The following is a 17,915-nucleotide window of genomic DNA, read 5'->3' on the forward strand; positions in this document are numbered from 1 at the left end:
AAAAAAAAAAAAAAAAAGCCTGGTTCTACCCTGCTCTGGGGTCTCCTGTCTGAACCATGTGACTTCTCCTACCTTGATGCTATCTGCCATATGATATAGCCAAGGACACCTTGCCAGAGGCCAAATTGATGGGGTCACCTGACCTTGGACTTTCAACCTTCCAAATTCTAAGCTAAAATAAAAACTTTTTTTTCAGGGGTACACAGGGCCTTACTATGTAATTCAGGCTGGCCTCGAAGTCACTATGTAGCCCAGGCTGGCCTCCAACTCAGGATAGTCCTTCTACCTCACCCTCCTGAGTGCTGGGGTTATAGGTGTGTACCAACATGCCCAGCTAAACCTCTCTTCTTTATAAAGTACCCAGCTTTGGGTATTTTGTTATCGTAATGGAAGATGGATTTACACACCCAGCAAGGCTCAGTGTTTAAAAGGCAGCTCTAGAGGAGAGGTGTGGGCTAAGATAAGGCCCAGGGCTCCATGGCATGAAAGATGGGCTGGCTGAAGACAGTACCTGAGACTGCCCAGCATATAAATCAAGGCTGGACTCTCGGGGACCCCAGCCTTTAAGGAATGGTAGAAGAGAGGTCCCCACAAGAAAGCTGAGTTGTATATTCAAGTGGAGCTGTCCCTCCAGGCACCTGGACAGCCTGGGGACTGTGGGATGGACTGGGGTCACGTGGGTCCTGGTTTGGGGATGGGGCCCCAGGGTTACACCCTCTGCCACCGCATCCCAGCGCTATCTTTCTGTAACCGAGGGTGTTGAGACGGAGCAGCAGAGGGACTTGTCTGAGACGCCCGGATAGCTGGAGTCAGGACCCAGAGCTTCCCTCCCAGGCCTACCTTCCCCTCCCCGTCTGGGTTCAAGAGAGCCTACCTAGCTACGCCCACAGCCAGAGCCCAGCCTGTGCTGGCCACGGCCACCTCACCTGAGATGACCTCCAGCAGCAGCATGAGCTTCAGGCCGTCCCGGAAGTCCTCCTCGATGTTCTCGATCTGCGTCCCCGCCTTCCGGAGGTGGGAGTTGCACCACGCGGTAAAAGTCTGAGAAAGGGAAGAGGAGTAAGCGGTCGGTGTCCTCCACCAGGTCGTGGTCCCCAGACACCCAACAGGGGCCTCCGTGGCTCCCCAGGACCCACCTGGCCTCGCGCCTACATGGTACGGGCCATGCCAGTGGTGTCACTGGCACTGGACAGGCCATGTACTCAGCAGGGTCCCCAGAGTGTCGCAGCACAGTTGTCCCACACAGTCTCCTGCACACTGACCACGTTGTGAGCCCACGGCTGGCGCCCTACAGAGTCCACGGCCCGAGTGGCGCCAGTACTGTGGGGGACACAACACTCCCCCTAACGCTGCCCCCTCCCAAAGACACCACACCCCCACTCACATCCGGAAGTGCCTCGACTCCATTCTCAGCACTTTCCCTCTCGGGTAAAGTAGTCTCAACCTTCACAGTTTGAAGGGCCCAGTGATCCACAAGTAACGTATTAAGCCGCACTGACATCTTTAGGTCAAATAATCTGTGAAAGCTTTTCCCACTTGGTGACTAAGAGAGGATTAGTACTTTTCGTTGGAGAAAAGAGTTCGGAGACAGGTATCCGTGTTTTGGGTAGGGTTGGGGGCACCTTAAGCTGCAAAAGCGTGAGGAAGAATTCCAGAGAGGGAACGTAAGGAGGTTAACTGAAGATCGTTAACTCTAGCTTCTTCTCTATTAAGCAGATTAGGATGGGGCAGGACATCCGCCAAGCTGTCTGTCCTGTGCCAACAGCACTGCCCAGGGGCTCAATCAGGGAACAGGGTGACTCAACACATGAGGAACAGAAATGTATGCTTTGACTGAGCACGTCCATCTAAAATTCAAGCCAACGTCTCGCTCCAGCTGGCAGTCCACGGCAGCCTGAGGAAAGAATGGTCTTCTTCAGCAAGCCCTTCTCTGGCAACTGCTGGCTTCTCTGCACCAAATGGAGCTACCATGGGAGCCAAAGTCCCACGACCATTCAGGCTCTTCCCAGCGGCTCTGCCAAGTCCCGAGATGAGAAGTACTGGCACACATGCCTGTAATCTCAGGACTCTGGGAGGCCGAGTCTGGAAGATCACAAAGTAGAGCCCAGTCTGGGCAACTTAAGAGACTTAGGGAAGCACGGGGGAAAGAAAGGGTGGGTTGACTGCCTGGATTTGCAAACACAAATTGAAGAGCAGGCAGGGGGAGGACAGAGTGGTGGGAGTGGAGGGGAGGAGGGCCAGCACCCTAACAGCCCCAGCGCCCTGCCGCGCCGCTCTGCGTGACCACCACCTGATCCTCACCCCGGTCTCCTGGTCACCTTCCTACCCAGAGCCCAGGACACAGTCAGGCTGGAGCAGTGGACAGACATTCTAGTAGGTATAAAAGCTCAGCAGCTATGAGAAACTGTCGTATGGCTGGCAGGTCCGGCCGATCAACCGCACCTAGTGGACAATGCTGAACGGTCAGGGCAAAGAGTAATGGGACAAACAGTGACATTAGGGTCGCGCTAGACACACGGCAGCCCAGAGGAAGAGGGTCACAGCAGGGAAATAGGTACTGGGTGCCCCTCCTCTAGCACAGACTCTGCAAACCCAGTGGGCACCGAGGACTCTTGGCTTTTATTTTTATTTTCTTAACTTTTTTGGTTGGCGTAAAAAATAGTAAAGAATTTTTAGTTAGGCACGGCACTGCACACCTGTAATCCCAGCTGCTCAGGAAGTTGAGACACAAGGATCACAAGTTCAAGGCCAGCCTGGGCAACACAGCAAAATCTTGCCTCAAAATAAAAAAATTTTAAGTGGACTAGAGATGTAGTTCAGTAGTAGAGCACTTGCCTAGTATTTGTGAGCCCCTGGGTTCAATTCCCAGCATATAGAGTGAAAGAATTTTTTAATCCCCCCTTTTTTTATTTTTTTGGTTTTTGGAGAAAAGGTCCCATTGTATAGGTCAGGCTGGCCTTGAACTCACTATGTAGTCCAGGCTGGTCTCCAACTTATGGCAATCTTCCTGCCTCAGCCTCTCAAATGCTGGGATTATAGACGCGCACCAACACACATCTGGCTTAAATCCTTAAAAACCGTTTACTTTGGTTTTGCAATTCTCTTCCACCAGTCATCGGATTACACATCGCTTTTGCCCAGTGTCACAGATACAGGAGAAATGTAATTCACAACCTGCTAGATGTCAGATGTGTTGAGTTTGTGTCTCCTGAAATAAAAGAATGAATTTAAAAGGTAAAGGAAGTTAAGAGTTAAGAAAGGCCCAGGGAGAGGCTCCTGAGAGACAGGAGGGGTCCCAGAAGTGGGCTGCCACCGAGGCCTTTTGTCAGGGGTATATAGCAAAAGTTATGATGTGGGTACAACATGGGTCAAACTGTAATCGACCTACAGGGTGGATAAGTATAGCCACTAAGCTAATACTGATCCAGTAGGGAAACCGGGCACATAGCAAGGGCACATGGCTAACGTCATTAACCTTGGCTTGTCTATGACTTCTGAAACAGGGACATTTTGGGAAAGGATGGGTTCAGGTGCTCTGGTTACCCACCCAAGGGTCTGATGTTTATCTGGACTTAACAGACTGGGTGGTACCAATTACTGTCCGGTATAATTTCAAGTTTTTCCATTCATCCCTTAGAGAAATATGTAAGTCAGGTATTGTGACTTTAATCTCGAGGTCTTGCCCTCTTCAGATGCACCCCAGATAGTTTTGATGTGTTTCATCTTTTGCACTGCTTTTCTCCAGGACCTGTCCCTGTCTAAGTGCTTATTAATTTCTATCTTAGCTGCCTATAATATCACCACACTGGGGGGCTTTTTCCAATGCTGATTTCCTTGTACTTCCAAATGCTTTCGACCACCCCAGTGAGAAGAACTGGTCAGCCCAGCACTCAAAAGGAAAAGGGTCAAGTGAGTGACCAACGTCTAGATGGAAACTGCCCTGAGCCACCCAGCAGAGGGCTGTGAAACCCTGGTTTACTAACTGGGCCTGAAAGAGGGCCTGGGAGTGAGAGAAAGGAGGAAGAGACAGCTTTTGTAAAGACACTGTTTTTGAAAGCGGAAAAGCACTGTTGAAAGCAGCCAACCCTATTTCCTGGGGCTACTGCAAGAGATAAACACACCTGTGTTTGCTCGGGTCTCCTGGAGAAAGCCCTGGTGCTGAGCCTGGAAACTGAGCTTTCCTAAGGCCCCCAATCCTCAGCATCCTGGACCCTGAACACCTCCCAGATACTGAAGTCTCACTCACAAGCAAAACAGCAAGAAGTCTGAGCGCAGAGAGGCTGTTACCAGACCTGGGTTCACTTCTCAGGTCACTATTCGCTGGCTGTGTGACCTTTGGATCAACTTCCCTAAATCAGTTCCTTGGACAGTTAAGATGGAATCAGCAGTAAAATGGAATCATCATAGCCCTTCATAAACATCAGGATGCTTACCTAAAAGCTATCTGCAAAGTACCTGCCAACTACTAAGGTTTAATAAATGGTTAGAGAAGAAAAAGACAAGGTTCACCTACATGCCCGCAGCTGGGCTGAGAGGACTCCCCCCCCCCGCCTTCAATCCTCCAAGTGCTGCTCTCTTTCCAGGATGGCAGCTCCCGTGTCCCGAAGGCTCTAAGGCAGTGGTGGTGAAACCACAGCTGGCTGTTACCAGTGAAAGCTCTAAAAGGTCCTCCACGATTACTCTACAAGGTGCGAGAAGGAGAAGGGGCATGGCAGCCTCCACATGTGACACAGGAGGGCACCTCCTTCCTCAGCAGTGCCTGGAGTCCAGCAAGGAGGATAAAAAAATCTAACAGCCACAAGTGAGGAGGCCCATGGCCCCGCAGCAGCCCACCCGGATGCCCAGTGTGGTAGCAGTACTACTACCCAGCAGGTGATGACTCGGCCTCCCTCAAATGAAGGCAAGGGACCACGTGCAGGCCGTGTCTTCCCTGCCTCCCTCTCAGCCCGATTCTCCTTCAGCACCTCCTAGGCCACGACTGGGCTCAGAGCTGACAGTCTTTCTGCGGATCCCTGGGCTGCGGGATGCTTCGAGGTGTTGAGGAAAATACTGGGGACAAAGGGCCATGCGGTTTGTGCTCACAGACTCCTCCTCTCTCAGTCACTGCACTTTACCCAACCCCTGCTCAACCACACGGAGGAAGCCCCGGCCGCCAAGAGTCCTGAACGCTTGGGGGTCTGGGCAGGACCTTCTCACTAACCCTGACATTGCTTCTACCCAGGCCTAAGGGTCAAAGGTGGTTGGAGGGGTGGGGAAGGGTACTTGTCCAGCAGCGCAGCTCCAGGTCACACAGAGGGCTCCAGTGCACGTGGCTGGCCATGGAGAGAGAGAGAGGCACCTCTGTCTCCCTTCTCCACAGGCCTCTTACTGCCTTCAGATTCCTCTAACATCTTTCCATTATATCTCTATCAATTATCATGTCAAGACGTTTCCTTTAACAGGTTTGAAAACATCTAGGGCTTTTGAGAAGACGCCCTCCTGGCCTTCCAGCTCAGGAACACTAGAATGTGTCTGTAGCCACATAGGTCTCTGTGAGCCTCCATTTTGACAACTGTAAGATGGAAGATAATAGCATCTACCAGGCATGACCGAGGTGAAGGTTAAATAAGACAATATTAGCATAACAATGTTATTTATATTAATAATGGTAATATTGTGTCTGGAATATAATAAGCATGAATGAAGTGGTTCTCAGCGTCACCATCACCGCCACTGTCTAGATTTTAGCTCCTGAAAGGATAGCGACTAATCCCACTCGGCTGGGAGCTGGAGTGCACAGGGTCACCCCACACACGCGACCTTTAGGGTTCTGTGTCGTTCACAGCCTTGACCTTGGCCGAAGTGAGCAGTGTGGCCCAGACCTGAAGCACAGGCAGGTGACAGGTTTGCACAGGATCATCCCACAGAATAAGCAGCCTTGGGACGGCAAGGATTGAGTCATTATAAAGACCGCCATGTACACCCCAGGTCTACGCCCCTGTGCAGTGACTGGACATGGCTCTGTCTCAGGCACCCCGCGGGGGTGACAATGGCATCTGTTCAGGGACATGCTGGGGGACCGGAGACAGTCCACTTGAAACCTTGAAAGGGAGGGGTCTGGACTACAGTCACAGCCCAGTACACACATGTCAACACACTTCAGTGCCTAAGCAGGTTATAGCAACCTCAGTACTTCTGAAATTTTGGGTCAGAAAAACTCCTTGTTGGGTGAGGTGCTGTCTTGTGTAGCAACATCCTGGACCCTTGCCAGTGCCCCAGACTCCAGCCGTGACACATAAAAATCACCCCCCACTGAAAGTCTCTCCATGAATCATAACAATCAAAACAGCAGCTAGATTTATTGAGCACTTACTATGTGCTATATCCTCTTCTGAAGTGCTCTACCTCTTTTAACTTAATCTTCCCAACGACACCATGAAGGAAATACTGTTCGTCTTCCCATTTTAGAAGCAAGGAAACTAAGGCTCAGAGAAGTTTAATAAGTGAGCAAAAAGGGGCCAAGGGGAAGTAAAGTAGGATTAGGTAGTCCCCGTCTCCACACATTTTCTTGAAACAGTGGCTCTCTCGGGCTGTCCCTTGTTTTCCCACCCACCAGGCAACATGGACACACAGAGATATAACTTAAAAGTACACAAGATGGAGGAAGCAGCCCCTCCTCACCGTTACACACGAACGTGGACCCTCACGCCACACCTCCAACTGAGAGGAGCCAGAAATCTGGATTTTTATGTGAAATCTCTCGTTTTTAAAATGCTGCTATAATTTAAAAAGATAAGACACCACAAACCCCCTCCCCAATACTAAAAAATGTCAGCAAACTTTTGAGTTGTGACCCACTGAGTCTCTGGTTCCACAGTAGGAAAACATCGACCTTTCCAAGCCTCCTCACAAAAGAAGTAACCAGCACAATAATGCATGGAGAGCTCAAGAAAGCCCCTGGTAGACACCTAGGCCTATCACAGTTCACACTTCCAAATAACCACTGGTGACATTAGCCATTTGGGAATACGTCAGTCAGAGCTGAGAGGATCTTCCTGTGACAAGCAGAGGGAACTTCTGTGAGTAGAGGGGACTTCCTGTGAGTACAGAGGATTTCCTGTAAGTAGATGGGACTTCCTGTGAGTAGAGGGGACTTCCTGTGAGTAGAGGGGACCTTCCTGTGAGTAGAGGGGACTTCCTGTGAGTACGGAGGATTTCCTGTAAGTAAATGGGATTTCCTATGAGGAGTAGCAGAGACTCCTCTCTTGCTCTGCTCCTCAGCAACCAACACATCACACAAGGAACTATAATTAGATGTGCAACACATACATTACCAAAACTTGTGAACTAAAAACAAGGGTATATTAGCTGGGCGTGATGGCGCATGCCTGCAATCCCAGCACTCTGGAGGCTGAGACAGGAGGATCGCTGTGAGTTCCAGACCAGCCTAGGCTACATATTGAGTTCCAGGTCAGTCTCAACTACATAGTGAGACCCTGTCTCAAAAAAACCACACACACACACACACACACACACCAACCAAGGGTATATTTATTAATGAATAATGAATATCTGTAAATTTAAAAGTATATGTCATATATTTGCAAAGTAAGTATCTGCTAATTCCCACTGTAAGGATGGGGACAGTGACAACGGTCTTACTCTGTCTCTGCATAAACTCTGATTTAAAGGAGAGCAACTTGCCAAAGTGAACCAGAATGGCCATGAGCCCCGCCCCGCAGTTCTGGGACTCTATCCTGGGCAAATAACACTAAACGAAGAAAAGGCTATGAGCATGAAAACATTCTTGCCAGACAAATTTAAGAGGAAAAAATTAGAAATAGCCCCAAATTATATTAATAAGGTATTAGTTAAGTAAATTACGGTTCATACACTTAATGGAGGAGTACATGGCCATAAATGATGGGTTCTGAAAGTGTATTATTACGGGAAAATGCTCATGTATAATTTACAAAGAAAGGAATCAGGATACAAAGTACTACAGGTTTAAAACTATGAGCAATCACATAAACATGACAAAATGACTCAAAATCAAACACACCCAAATGCAAAAAGTGCTCGCACTCCAGTAACTGAAGAGTCCAGGATCAAGTACCGCTCTCCCTGTCTAGTTGTCTGCAATGTGGTCACCTGTCCCGCCCTCCTGTCCCTTCTCACTGCCCAGGGCTCTTCTTTCGGATGTTTACTGGCCTCCGCTGGAAATCCAGGCCATCAGCTCATGCCTGACCTCACCGGAGGCCCTACTGACAAAGGCGCAGTATAAACAAGATAATCCACCTGCAGCAGATGAGACCTGTTGGGCTACTGGGGCAGCAGGAGGGCCACCTAACCCAGCAGGGCGGCTGTGATTTCACCTGCTGACCACAGGAATGGAGAACAGGAGCCCCGGTTCACTCCAGGGGAACTATTGTTCACAGGACAGGGCTCAGGAAACCTGGGCTCTGCCCTGTCTCAGCCAGGCATGTGACCTCAGATACGTTAACCCCTTCCAGCTCTGTAACCCCGACTGAGTCCCTTGGATTTTGCAGCTGAAGCCTTGCAACTTTCCCCATCATATGTGCCTAAAAGACACAACAGCAAGCACCTAGGACAATCTTTTGTACCTGTGTAGGATTTACTGGGGGGACGGGTGTGTCCGGTTCAAAGGAGGCCCATAAATTCTACAGAACAGTTTCACCTCAATGGATGCAAAACATAATCAGAGACACTATCAATCCCGCCAGCCCCTGACCCTCCCAGCCCAGCAGATATCTGTTATTGGTTCACAGGACGGTCCCTAAAAGCTTGATGCCACAGTGGTCCTGAAGGACACATGGGAGATCAGTGGCTGCCTCCAAGGAAGGAGGCCAGGAAGTTTCAGAGAGAGGAGAGAGACTTTGCTTTCACAAAATACTGGTTTCATGCTGTCATTGCCTTTTTAAGACAAAAGTAACTACTATACAAATGTAACAGTGTATGCGGTTAGCAGTTACATCAGATCTCTTGGGTAGACAGAAGGGGTTCCATTTCTCTTCTGTCCCCTCTGCCATGGAACAGAAGGAAGATCAGTGCTCACGTATGAAGCAGAGGGGGGATATTTCCAAAATAAAGACCAAGAAAAAGAAAAAAAAAATCTCATCCGTTAAAAAGAATGAGAAAATCAAGTAAGAGATATGAGGACCTGGGATTTAGCTCAACGGTGCCGCTGCCACCTGCCTTGCAAGTGCAAGGTCCCGAGTCTGATCCCCATTACCAAAAGGGGAGGGGCACGAGTATAAACTCTATCACTGTAAAATATTTTAAAGTCATAATCAGGGACATAACTAAGGACATAATAAACCAAGGGTCAGGCACACAACACCCCCAACAGCCAAGTCAGCAACAGGTAACTAAGGGGAGAGGCAGTGAGCAAAAGGCTGGTCTCATGACCCAAAAACCCCTCAGCTAGTTTGTAAGCTTCCTGAAAGCAGCACAGGGCTTCCTACATAAGCTTGCTTTCCCTCTGGAGCTCAGTCTGTCCCTGGAGAGCAACGAGCACCTTGGTCGGGGTTCATCAAGTCAAAAAATCGGTTCAGCTGCAACCCTCCACCCTCTGGGCTAGCACCTGCTGCCGGAGGAGACTCTTGCTACTGCTCAAAGCCAGAGCTCCTTTGTGATGTGTGATCATCAGAGTTCCCTGGGAGGACTGAGCTAGCAGCTCACCGTCGCTGCTTTCACTGGCTGACATCAGGAAGGTGACAGCAGAACAGCTGAGGCGCATTCTCTCTCCCTTGGGCCACCCTGGAGTCCCCGAAGCCCTATGCACGTGCGGCCAGTCTCGCCAGGGCACGGATGCTGGGTGATTTGTGTAAGCAAACACCCACCCAGAAATGATCTCAGATGCCTGGTGCTCTGGTAACACAAATAAGGGTATCTGCTGAACTTATCAAGGGCTGAGAGCCAGCCTTTCAAAGCCAGCAGTCAGCTGGCTCACTCGCAGATGAAAAGCAGAGTTCTCCAGAACATCTCCACCCAGATCTATTTACTTTCCACCCACCTGGGAGCAGCTGCTGAAGAAGCTGACAACCACCTGGCCATCTCCTCCACTCTCAACAGCTTCTCCCACCACACCCAAAATGTGAATGTCTTGGAAACTCAGAGCACATGCAGCCAGGGGCACCCAAAGCAGCTGGGCTCAAACCCAACAGACCTGGGCTTCAGTCCCAGGCTATACCGCTCATTAAGACTGCTTTCCTGGAGCAGGATTCTAAACTCAGTGTCCTCATCTGTAAAATGGGGTAATGACCTACAATGGCACAGAATGGGAGAGACCAAATTAGACCTAGGGACTTAAAAGACTTAGTCCAGGGCCAGGATTTAGCTCAGCGGTTTGGTGGCCTGCCTTGCAAGCGCAAGGACCCGAGTTCAATCCCCAGAAGCAAAAAAAAAAAAAAAAAAAAAGACTTAGTCCAGTGTTTCCTCCATAGCAGACACTTAAACATGTTAACCCAGCTGTTGGCTCTTGCCATGCACTGGCTACGTAACCTCAGTTAACACATTGGTTTCAAGAACCTCATTGACAAATGGGAAAAAACAGTGTCACTACTCTGCAAGGTCACTGTCAAGATCAGGACAATGGGTGCAAAACAGCCATCAGCATGCCCTGGTCACTGCAGAACCCAGTGAACTGCTGTCACTTTCCATCCCTTCTATTTAATCTAGGTTAATCATTCCCAGAGCTCCATATACTGTCAAGAAAGGTCTTGTTTTTTTTTTCCCACTAAAGAGGAAATTCAGAACAGTGTGTGGTCCCAGTGAGGATGCCAGGAACAGGCTGGGGAGGGAGACACAGCATTTCCTGGTGTGTGCCCATCCGCGGCCCATTTCAGGAGCACAGTGCCAGACAGCCACAAGGGCCAAGGAGTAGGGCCCAATGGCTCAACCTGGGGAGCCCACAGCTTGGAGAGAGTTCCCAGGCCTGACCTCCCTGCCCAGTACAGGGGAAACCTGAAGACCTCTGGGGGAATCCAGTTACGGTTTACCTTTCGATCCCCACCCACCAAAGCCTCATGTGCTCATAGACTGGATCATGGATGTGTGATGTTCATCACTGGGTTGGTCCACTGATGGTTTTTGTTTTGCTTTTTTCGCTGATGGGTTTATAAATTGAGAGGTAAACCCTGGTAGGAGGGAGGACACTGTGGGCCTGGGAGGGTCTTCCTATATCCCTCCTCCTCCCTTGATCCCTCCATGTCACCGAGCCTTGGAGCCAGCTGACTACGGGCTGAAGCCTCCATCAACTGTGAGGCAAAATAAGCCCTTCTTCCTTTAACTTGTGGCTCTCGGGTATTTTGTTCCAGTAATGAGAGAGTAACTAAGACGAGAGTCATTCTGAAAGTCAGACAGGCACAGGATCGCAGTAAAGACACTAGGTCTATCTTATCATCTCCCATCAAAAGGAGTCCACTGCCCTCCCCCCAGGTGTGGTACTATCCACAGCCTCCCCTCCCAGAGACCAAAGATCCCTCAGCTACTGCCCACCCACTGCGACATCTGTCAGTGACAGGCTTCATAACCTCAGACTTGTAGGTTGGCCTCACTGGGCCTTGGTTCCCACACCGGTAAAACAAGAGCTAAAAATGAGCCTCTATTTCACAAGCAAGACACTAGACAAAGGGAGGCCCTGGACCTCACCCTTCCAGAGAGGAAAAAAATGGACTGAGTTAGCAGGGCAACTGCACAACAGCCGGAAGCAAGCGCGGACAAGGACGAGAAGGCAGGAAGAGCTGGTCTGGGGGCAGAGAGGCACCCACTCCAGGAGGCCGAGTGGGAACAGCCTGATCCCCACTGCTAACTCCATACCCCACCCCACCCAAGTCTGGAGTCTGACTCTGGCTCTCGCAGATGTGACAGCACACAGACCTCAGCAGGCTGGAGCTCACGGAGTGGCCTGCACATTCCTTCCCCAAAGAAGGAAAAGCCACCTAAAAAAGTGAGGTCATTTAGTTTTTTTTGGCATAGACACTAAGAACTACAGGTCACCAATTCTATGCAGAATTTCCCTAGATGACAAGGATTCAGCCCTGGCTGGTAATCGTACTACATGGGGAGCTGCAAGTCAGCAGCCCTAACATGGCTTTTTTCTGAAGCGGAAGTGTGACCCTGAAGCCTCAATGGTCTCATCTGTGAAATGGGAATGACCACGTCCTGCTCTCCTGGATGTAGGAAAAAACTAGAAAACATGATATTTGACTTATATTGGGAACTAAAATAAAAACACAGTTAGCTTCCATCTCCTCCCTCCAGGGTAATTTCTGCTGAATGTGCCTTGCTGACCAGGAATGAGAAGCTGCCTAGATTCCTCATTAGAAACTTTACTCCGGGGGTCAGACTACTTACAACACACTTGCAAAAAAAAATAAAATAAGGAGATACTGCCTGGAATAAGTAGTTGTCCCAGCCCCCTCTCTTGCCCCTAAAATAACCCCTAGGCTGCTGCTTGTGTTCAGCCTGTCCCACAGTCTCCCCCTGGTTATCCAGACCCCGAGGGGCATCTCCACGGGCACAGGACCTGGAAACTCTGATCTCCATGACAGCAGCGGAAGTAGCAGGGGAATCAGCTCTGTCAGCTGCTTTCAAGGACTTGGGAGGGGATCCTGGAGGTCCCAGGCCCAACATGGGGAGACCACTTCTGTGTAATAGGGACGAAGCCCTAAGAGCAGCCCAGTGACAGGAGCAAAGAGGAAAAGCACAGCGACTCAGCACAACGGCCGCACTCTTAAACGTGTCTCACAACCACTGCAGGGCTTGTTTCTGGGTCCCAGCGACAGAGTTTTTGATCCCAAGTTTCTGTGCAGGTGGAGAAATTGCGTTTCTTTTTTGTTTTGTTTTTATTTTTGAGACAGGGTCTCACTATGTAGTTGAAACTGACCTGGACCTCACTAGGTAGCCCAGGCTGGTCTTGAACTCACAGCGATCCTCCTGCCTCAGCCTCCTGAGTGCTGGGATTACAGGCGTGTGCCACCACGCCTGGCTTGAGAAACTGTGTTTCTAACAAATTATCTGTATGATGCTGGTGCTCCTGGTCTAGGGACCACTGGCTTAGTGGCTAAGAGGATAGGTTTGGCACAAGGAACCCAGGTTACTCAGAACTTGTGCCAAGTTCTTAACTTTTCTGTGCCCCAATTTCCTCATCTATAAAATGGGACAATACCTTTTTCAGTGAAGGATTTTCAATAAGCTAATCCATGCAAAAAGCCTAGCACATCCTAGGTAGTTAATAGAGTCTAGAGCTCATGACTGAAGGGGAAAGGGCGGAAGAATGCTCATGGAACAGGAACTACTCCAGGGCTCAGAGAACTGCCCTCAGATGCCAAATAGTCCCTGGCACCACCAGGGATGACAGGGACCCGGGTGCTCAGTGAGCTCCTGCAGTTGGGCCGGCAGGCTCCACAGCCCTTCCTCCCTGACCCAATCAGAGTGACAAGGCCAGCAGGACCTCGGTTTGTCACTGCATACTAAGGAGGCTGGGGCAAAAAGACCACAAGTTCAAGGCCAACCTGGGCAGCTTGGTGAGACCTTGTCTCAAAATAAAAAAAGGGCTGGGAATACAGCTCAGTACCCTGGTTGCCACCTGCAGTACTATATCCCCCCACACATGAAAAAATAAAGCACAGCGGACTGGGATTATAGCTCAGTGATAGAGCCCTTGTACACCATGTCAAGACCTTGGATTTAATACCCACCAACAGGGAAGGAGAGAGGGAATATCTTCAAACTCCTTTATTAAGGAGTAACAGACATCTTGGGGGCCACAGAAACTCTACCCCTGCCCTGGCCAACGTAGTTCAGTGCCACCACTGCCCTCCCTGCCCATCCACAAGACCCCTCGGCAGTCGGGGGAGTCAGGAGCCCAGGACACAGGCAGCCGGCCAGCACCTCAGCGTGGCCAGCCCAGTTCGAAGGAAACACCATCTGCATTTCTGCAAGATAGAACAGACCTGGCAGCCCCACTGCTGGGAGGCCTGGGGTCCCCGAAGTCGAAGTCGGAGATTCACATCTGCACATCCCCACAGGAGGTCCTGTGCAGTAGGTGCAGCCTGGAGTACCTGCTACTGCTGCAGCCTCTACCAAACCTTGTCAGAGAAGAAAGTTCAGTGTGTGGCCTCCGTATAAGGGCCGGACTGCTGCAGGCAAAGCAGACCAGGGGGAGCCCGGGGAGGGGTGGAGGGGGACTCAGATCCTGCAGCTGCTCAAAGATCCTGGCTCTTATTAACCACTCACTATAGTCACAGTCACCGCTTGGCGAGGCGTGGGACACCTCAACTAATTTCTTCAGCAGCCCTGTGGTAAAGGAGAAGGAAACGGAGGTGGTAGCAACCTCCCCACAGTCACTCAGCTACTAAGAGGCAGAACTGAGATTTGAACTGGGGTCTATAAGACATCAAAGCCTGAGCCCTTTTACGCTCCAGGGGCAGAGGCTCTTCCAGGCCAGGTGGGGAATAACAAAGACTCAGCCCTGAGCACCCAGCTCTGCCCACCACCCCAGACCCATCCCCACACCAGTCCAAACCACAGAGGCCTGTTCTGCCAACCACAGGTAGTCCCTGGGCCAGCAACAGGGTGGAGGCCTGAAGGGAGGCCCGGAACACTGAGCTACAAATCACCTCCAACAAACACATCTAGCCAGGAGAGAAGGCCATGGACCCACTCCCTCCCTGGGGATGCAGGATGGGCAGGGCAGGGCTTTATTCTAAGTTTCCGATTTGAGAGACAAAAGACAAAAGAGTCTGAGTTCTTGTCTCATTTGGCTTCTGAACACAAAGCTCATTGAGAAAGACAATGAATAACTAAGGGGCAGCCAAGCCGCTGCGGATGCCAGGGTGTAGACAGCAGCCAGTTGGGGCTTGGGTTGGCCCATCAGCAGCTCCCACACAGCAGGCCACTGCTCGTCCTGCCTCGCCCAGGCTGGGCTCCCCCCAGGGAGCAGGGCACATTCAGCCATTCAATCCATATATTCTAATCAGCAATGGCCCCGCATCGGGGTAAACAGAGACTCAGAGCTCGCAGGTCTGGAGCTGTAGTGTGACGGGGAGAAAAATGATAACGAAGGCTCAAGGGCATACAGGAAAAGTCCTGGGAGACATGAGCCTCAACCAGCCCCGAGCTGGTCCTGGGGTCGGCGTGAGGGGGTCCTGCCCCTGCCCCCGAGCTCAGGGAATTCGTACGACTGCAGAGTGACAGATGAAAAGCTTGTAAATGTGAGGGGGGCCATACAATCTATCGTCTAAAAAGGGAGAAAAATGATAACGAAGGCTCAAGGGCATACAGGAAAAGTGCTGGGAGACATGAGCCTCAACCAGCCCTGAGCTGGTCCTGGGGTCGGCGTGAGGGGGTCCTGCCCCTGCCCCCCGAGCTCAGGGAATTCGTAGGACTGCAGAGTGACAGATGAAAAGCTTGTAAATGTGAGGGGGGCCATACAATCTATCGTCTAAATGGAGGCACCTGAAATAAAAACTATTAATAATGACATCAAGACACCAGGTGTAAACCAGCTGCACATTAACCAGTGTGCATGGGCCGGGGGTGAGGTGGCCAAGCCCAGAGGTTGAACAACGGCAAAGGCCCCAGGGAGAGAGAGGCAGAAGGCCTGCCCGAGATGGAAAAACGGCCCCTGGGGCTGGTGCAAAAGGAAAGGAGAGAAGGAGGGCAGGCACCCCCAGGATGTTACGATTAGTTCCTCTGGGAACAGTGGGAGCCACTGAAGAAAACTTTTGCCTGATTTCAGCTGAAGGAATGAATGAGGGCAGCGGCGGGCGCGGGAGCCAGGCGCGGTTAACACACAGCGACACCCGCATCTCGACAAGAGACTTCTGACCGCTGGGAGAAGAGAGCAGGGGTGGACCGGAGAGGCAACGAAGATGAGATGGAGACAAAGGTAACTCAGACCACAGTGGAGGTGGAGGTGGGTGGACACAGGAGACGCTCGGGAGAAACCAGCCCAGATTCCACACTGGAGCCGACAGGAGCGGACTGGGAAACTGCCATCCACTGACACACGGCTGCCCACCCCACACTCCGCTCCCTGCCCAGACTCCACAGCTGACAATGTGGTCAGAAGCAGGAGCAGAACTTCAGCTTCAGGATGCTGTCCCAGCCATTCCACCAGCACAAATTCAGTCCTCCCAGCCACCCTGTAACAGTGGGATCTCGCTAATTTCATTCTGCAGATGAGAAAACTGAAGTGCAGAGAAGCTCACCAAGGCACTCAGGGTCACAACAAACAGGTTTCTCACTGCAGGTACACCGTCCAGCTCCTCTCCGTTGTCTTTCCTGGCCCTAGGAGTGGATCACTGTGTACCTGGCAACACTCCGGCAATGTCCCTCCACCCTTGCTGCATACAAGCCCACCTCAACTTGCCCTCTGGGGAGGGGGAACAGAGGATAAAACTGTCCTCCAGAGTCTCTCTCAAGTAAGCCAGAAAACAGGGCAGCATAGAGGACCTAAGAAAGGTCCTCCACGATGCCCCAGAACCCTCTGGGAAATGAGGTGGTGAGCAATGCCTCACGTCCTGTGACTGACGGAGCCAATCCATTGCTCATCTGAACGGAGGAGCCGGCCTGCCTAGGCCTCTGGAAATCGCCTCACAACAAATGAAATGAGGGGAGAGATGGGCACTGCCTTCCCACAGGACTTCAACAGCCCTGGGCAATTGCCCCAGCCCTGCCCACCTGGCCCATGCCAACCAAAGTCGAGTCTTCCTAACCTTGTTTCTGTTGATTCCCAGTGGTTCTGGAAAGAAGCACATGGCCACCATGCTCACCCAGAACTCAATTTCCAGATGGCTCACCTGGAGAGGCATCCCAGTGGGGGTCAGGGCTCCACCACACCATCTGCCCCTCGGGCTGCTCTCTGCAAGCTCTTAATGCCTCACCGCAAGCCTGCATTACTCACCTCCTTCCTGTCGCCCCACCGTTCTCCAGCCTCCATGTTTTCCGTGGCCTAGGCAGTGGTAGCAAATCTACGTATGGCACAAGAGCTGTAGCTGGCCGTTTGTTATCACTGAAAGCTCTAAAAAGTTCACCATCACCAATGGAACGTCTGCAGGAACAGTGAACACCCAGCACCAGGAGACCCAGGTTCTAATTCTGGTTCCATCACCAAGGAGCTGAGGACTTTGGGACAGGGCCTTCAAGTTTCCCCACCTATGAAGCCCCCTGCTTTCCATGGAGCCACACCTGCCTTACTCACTAGGTTTCAATGAGGAAGAAGTGACAGCCGCTGGGACAGCACCCCAAGGCTGCCACCCCCCAAACGGGCTGCTCATAACAAATGTTGAAAACATCTATCCCACCCAGGTAGCCGCCATTCTGGTTCAAGAGCTCTGGGTGGAGCCCACAAGTCAGTACCATTCCACGTATTCCAGGTGAATCCTGTAATCAGGCAAGCTTGGGCAACTCCAGGCTCGAGAAAGGCAAAGGAAGGCTGTAGCACCTCCACTTCTGCACAGACGAGGGGAAGGAGGGTTTGCTAACGGTGCTCTTTGGTTCGTCCACACAGCATCAACACCTGCCCACATCTAGGGAGCCCACCAGCCTGGGTGGTTTACTTCCATCACCTCAGTCAATCCTGCCAACAACCTGGCAAGACAGGCTGCCATTTTTTTTTACCGATGAAGAAAGAGGCTTAAGGAAAATGGCCAGGCTCCCTCCACCCCAGCACCACAGAGTCCAAAGCCAGGCTCTACCCACTCAACAGCCCAAAGCCTGAGCAAGACCCACCCTCCTACAGGGAGAGAGAAAGCAGAAGGCAACTCCAAGTAGGTTTGCTCTCCTATTCCCTCCTCTGGGCTTGGGCAGATGAGTGTAGGGCAAAGGGGCACGGAGATGGAGGCTACTGTCCCCGGACGTGAGGGAGACAGAGGTCCTGGAGTCTGCAATCTAGAAAGGGTCGTAGC

The 17,915-nt window shown here is 51.3% G+C and overlaps 1 protein-coding gene across 2 annotated transcripts in view; it reads right to left on the reverse strand.

Annotated features, from left to right (window-relative positions):
* The window catches only part of Actn1 (actinin alpha 1), a 59,177-nt gene extending 42,247 nt beyond the window's left edge, over positions 1-16,930 (reverse strand). For both annotated transcript variants that reach the window (XM_010645350.2, XM_010645349.3), the window contains exons 1-2: positions 16,913-16,930; positions 927-1,041 (exon numbers count right to left, since the gene is read on the reverse strand). In XM_010645350.2, the coding sequence (XP_010643652.2) occupies positions 927-951 (25 nt within the window). In that variant the 5' untranslated portion in view covers positions 952-1,041; positions 16,913-16,930. The remainder of the gene's footprint in view (positions 1-926; positions 1,042-16,912) is intronic.
* Positions 16,931-17,915: the final 985 nt, after the last annotated feature.

The sequence above is a fragment of the Fukomys damarensis genome, unplaced genomic scaffold (assembly GCF_012274545.1).
Source record: "Fukomys damarensis isolate Sample0158 unplaced genomic scaffold, DMR_v1.0_HiC HiC_scaffold_21, whole genome shotgun sequence".
Classification (NCBI taxonomy): Eukaryota; Metazoa; Chordata; class Mammalia; order Rodentia; family Bathyergidae; genus Fukomys; species Fukomys damarensis.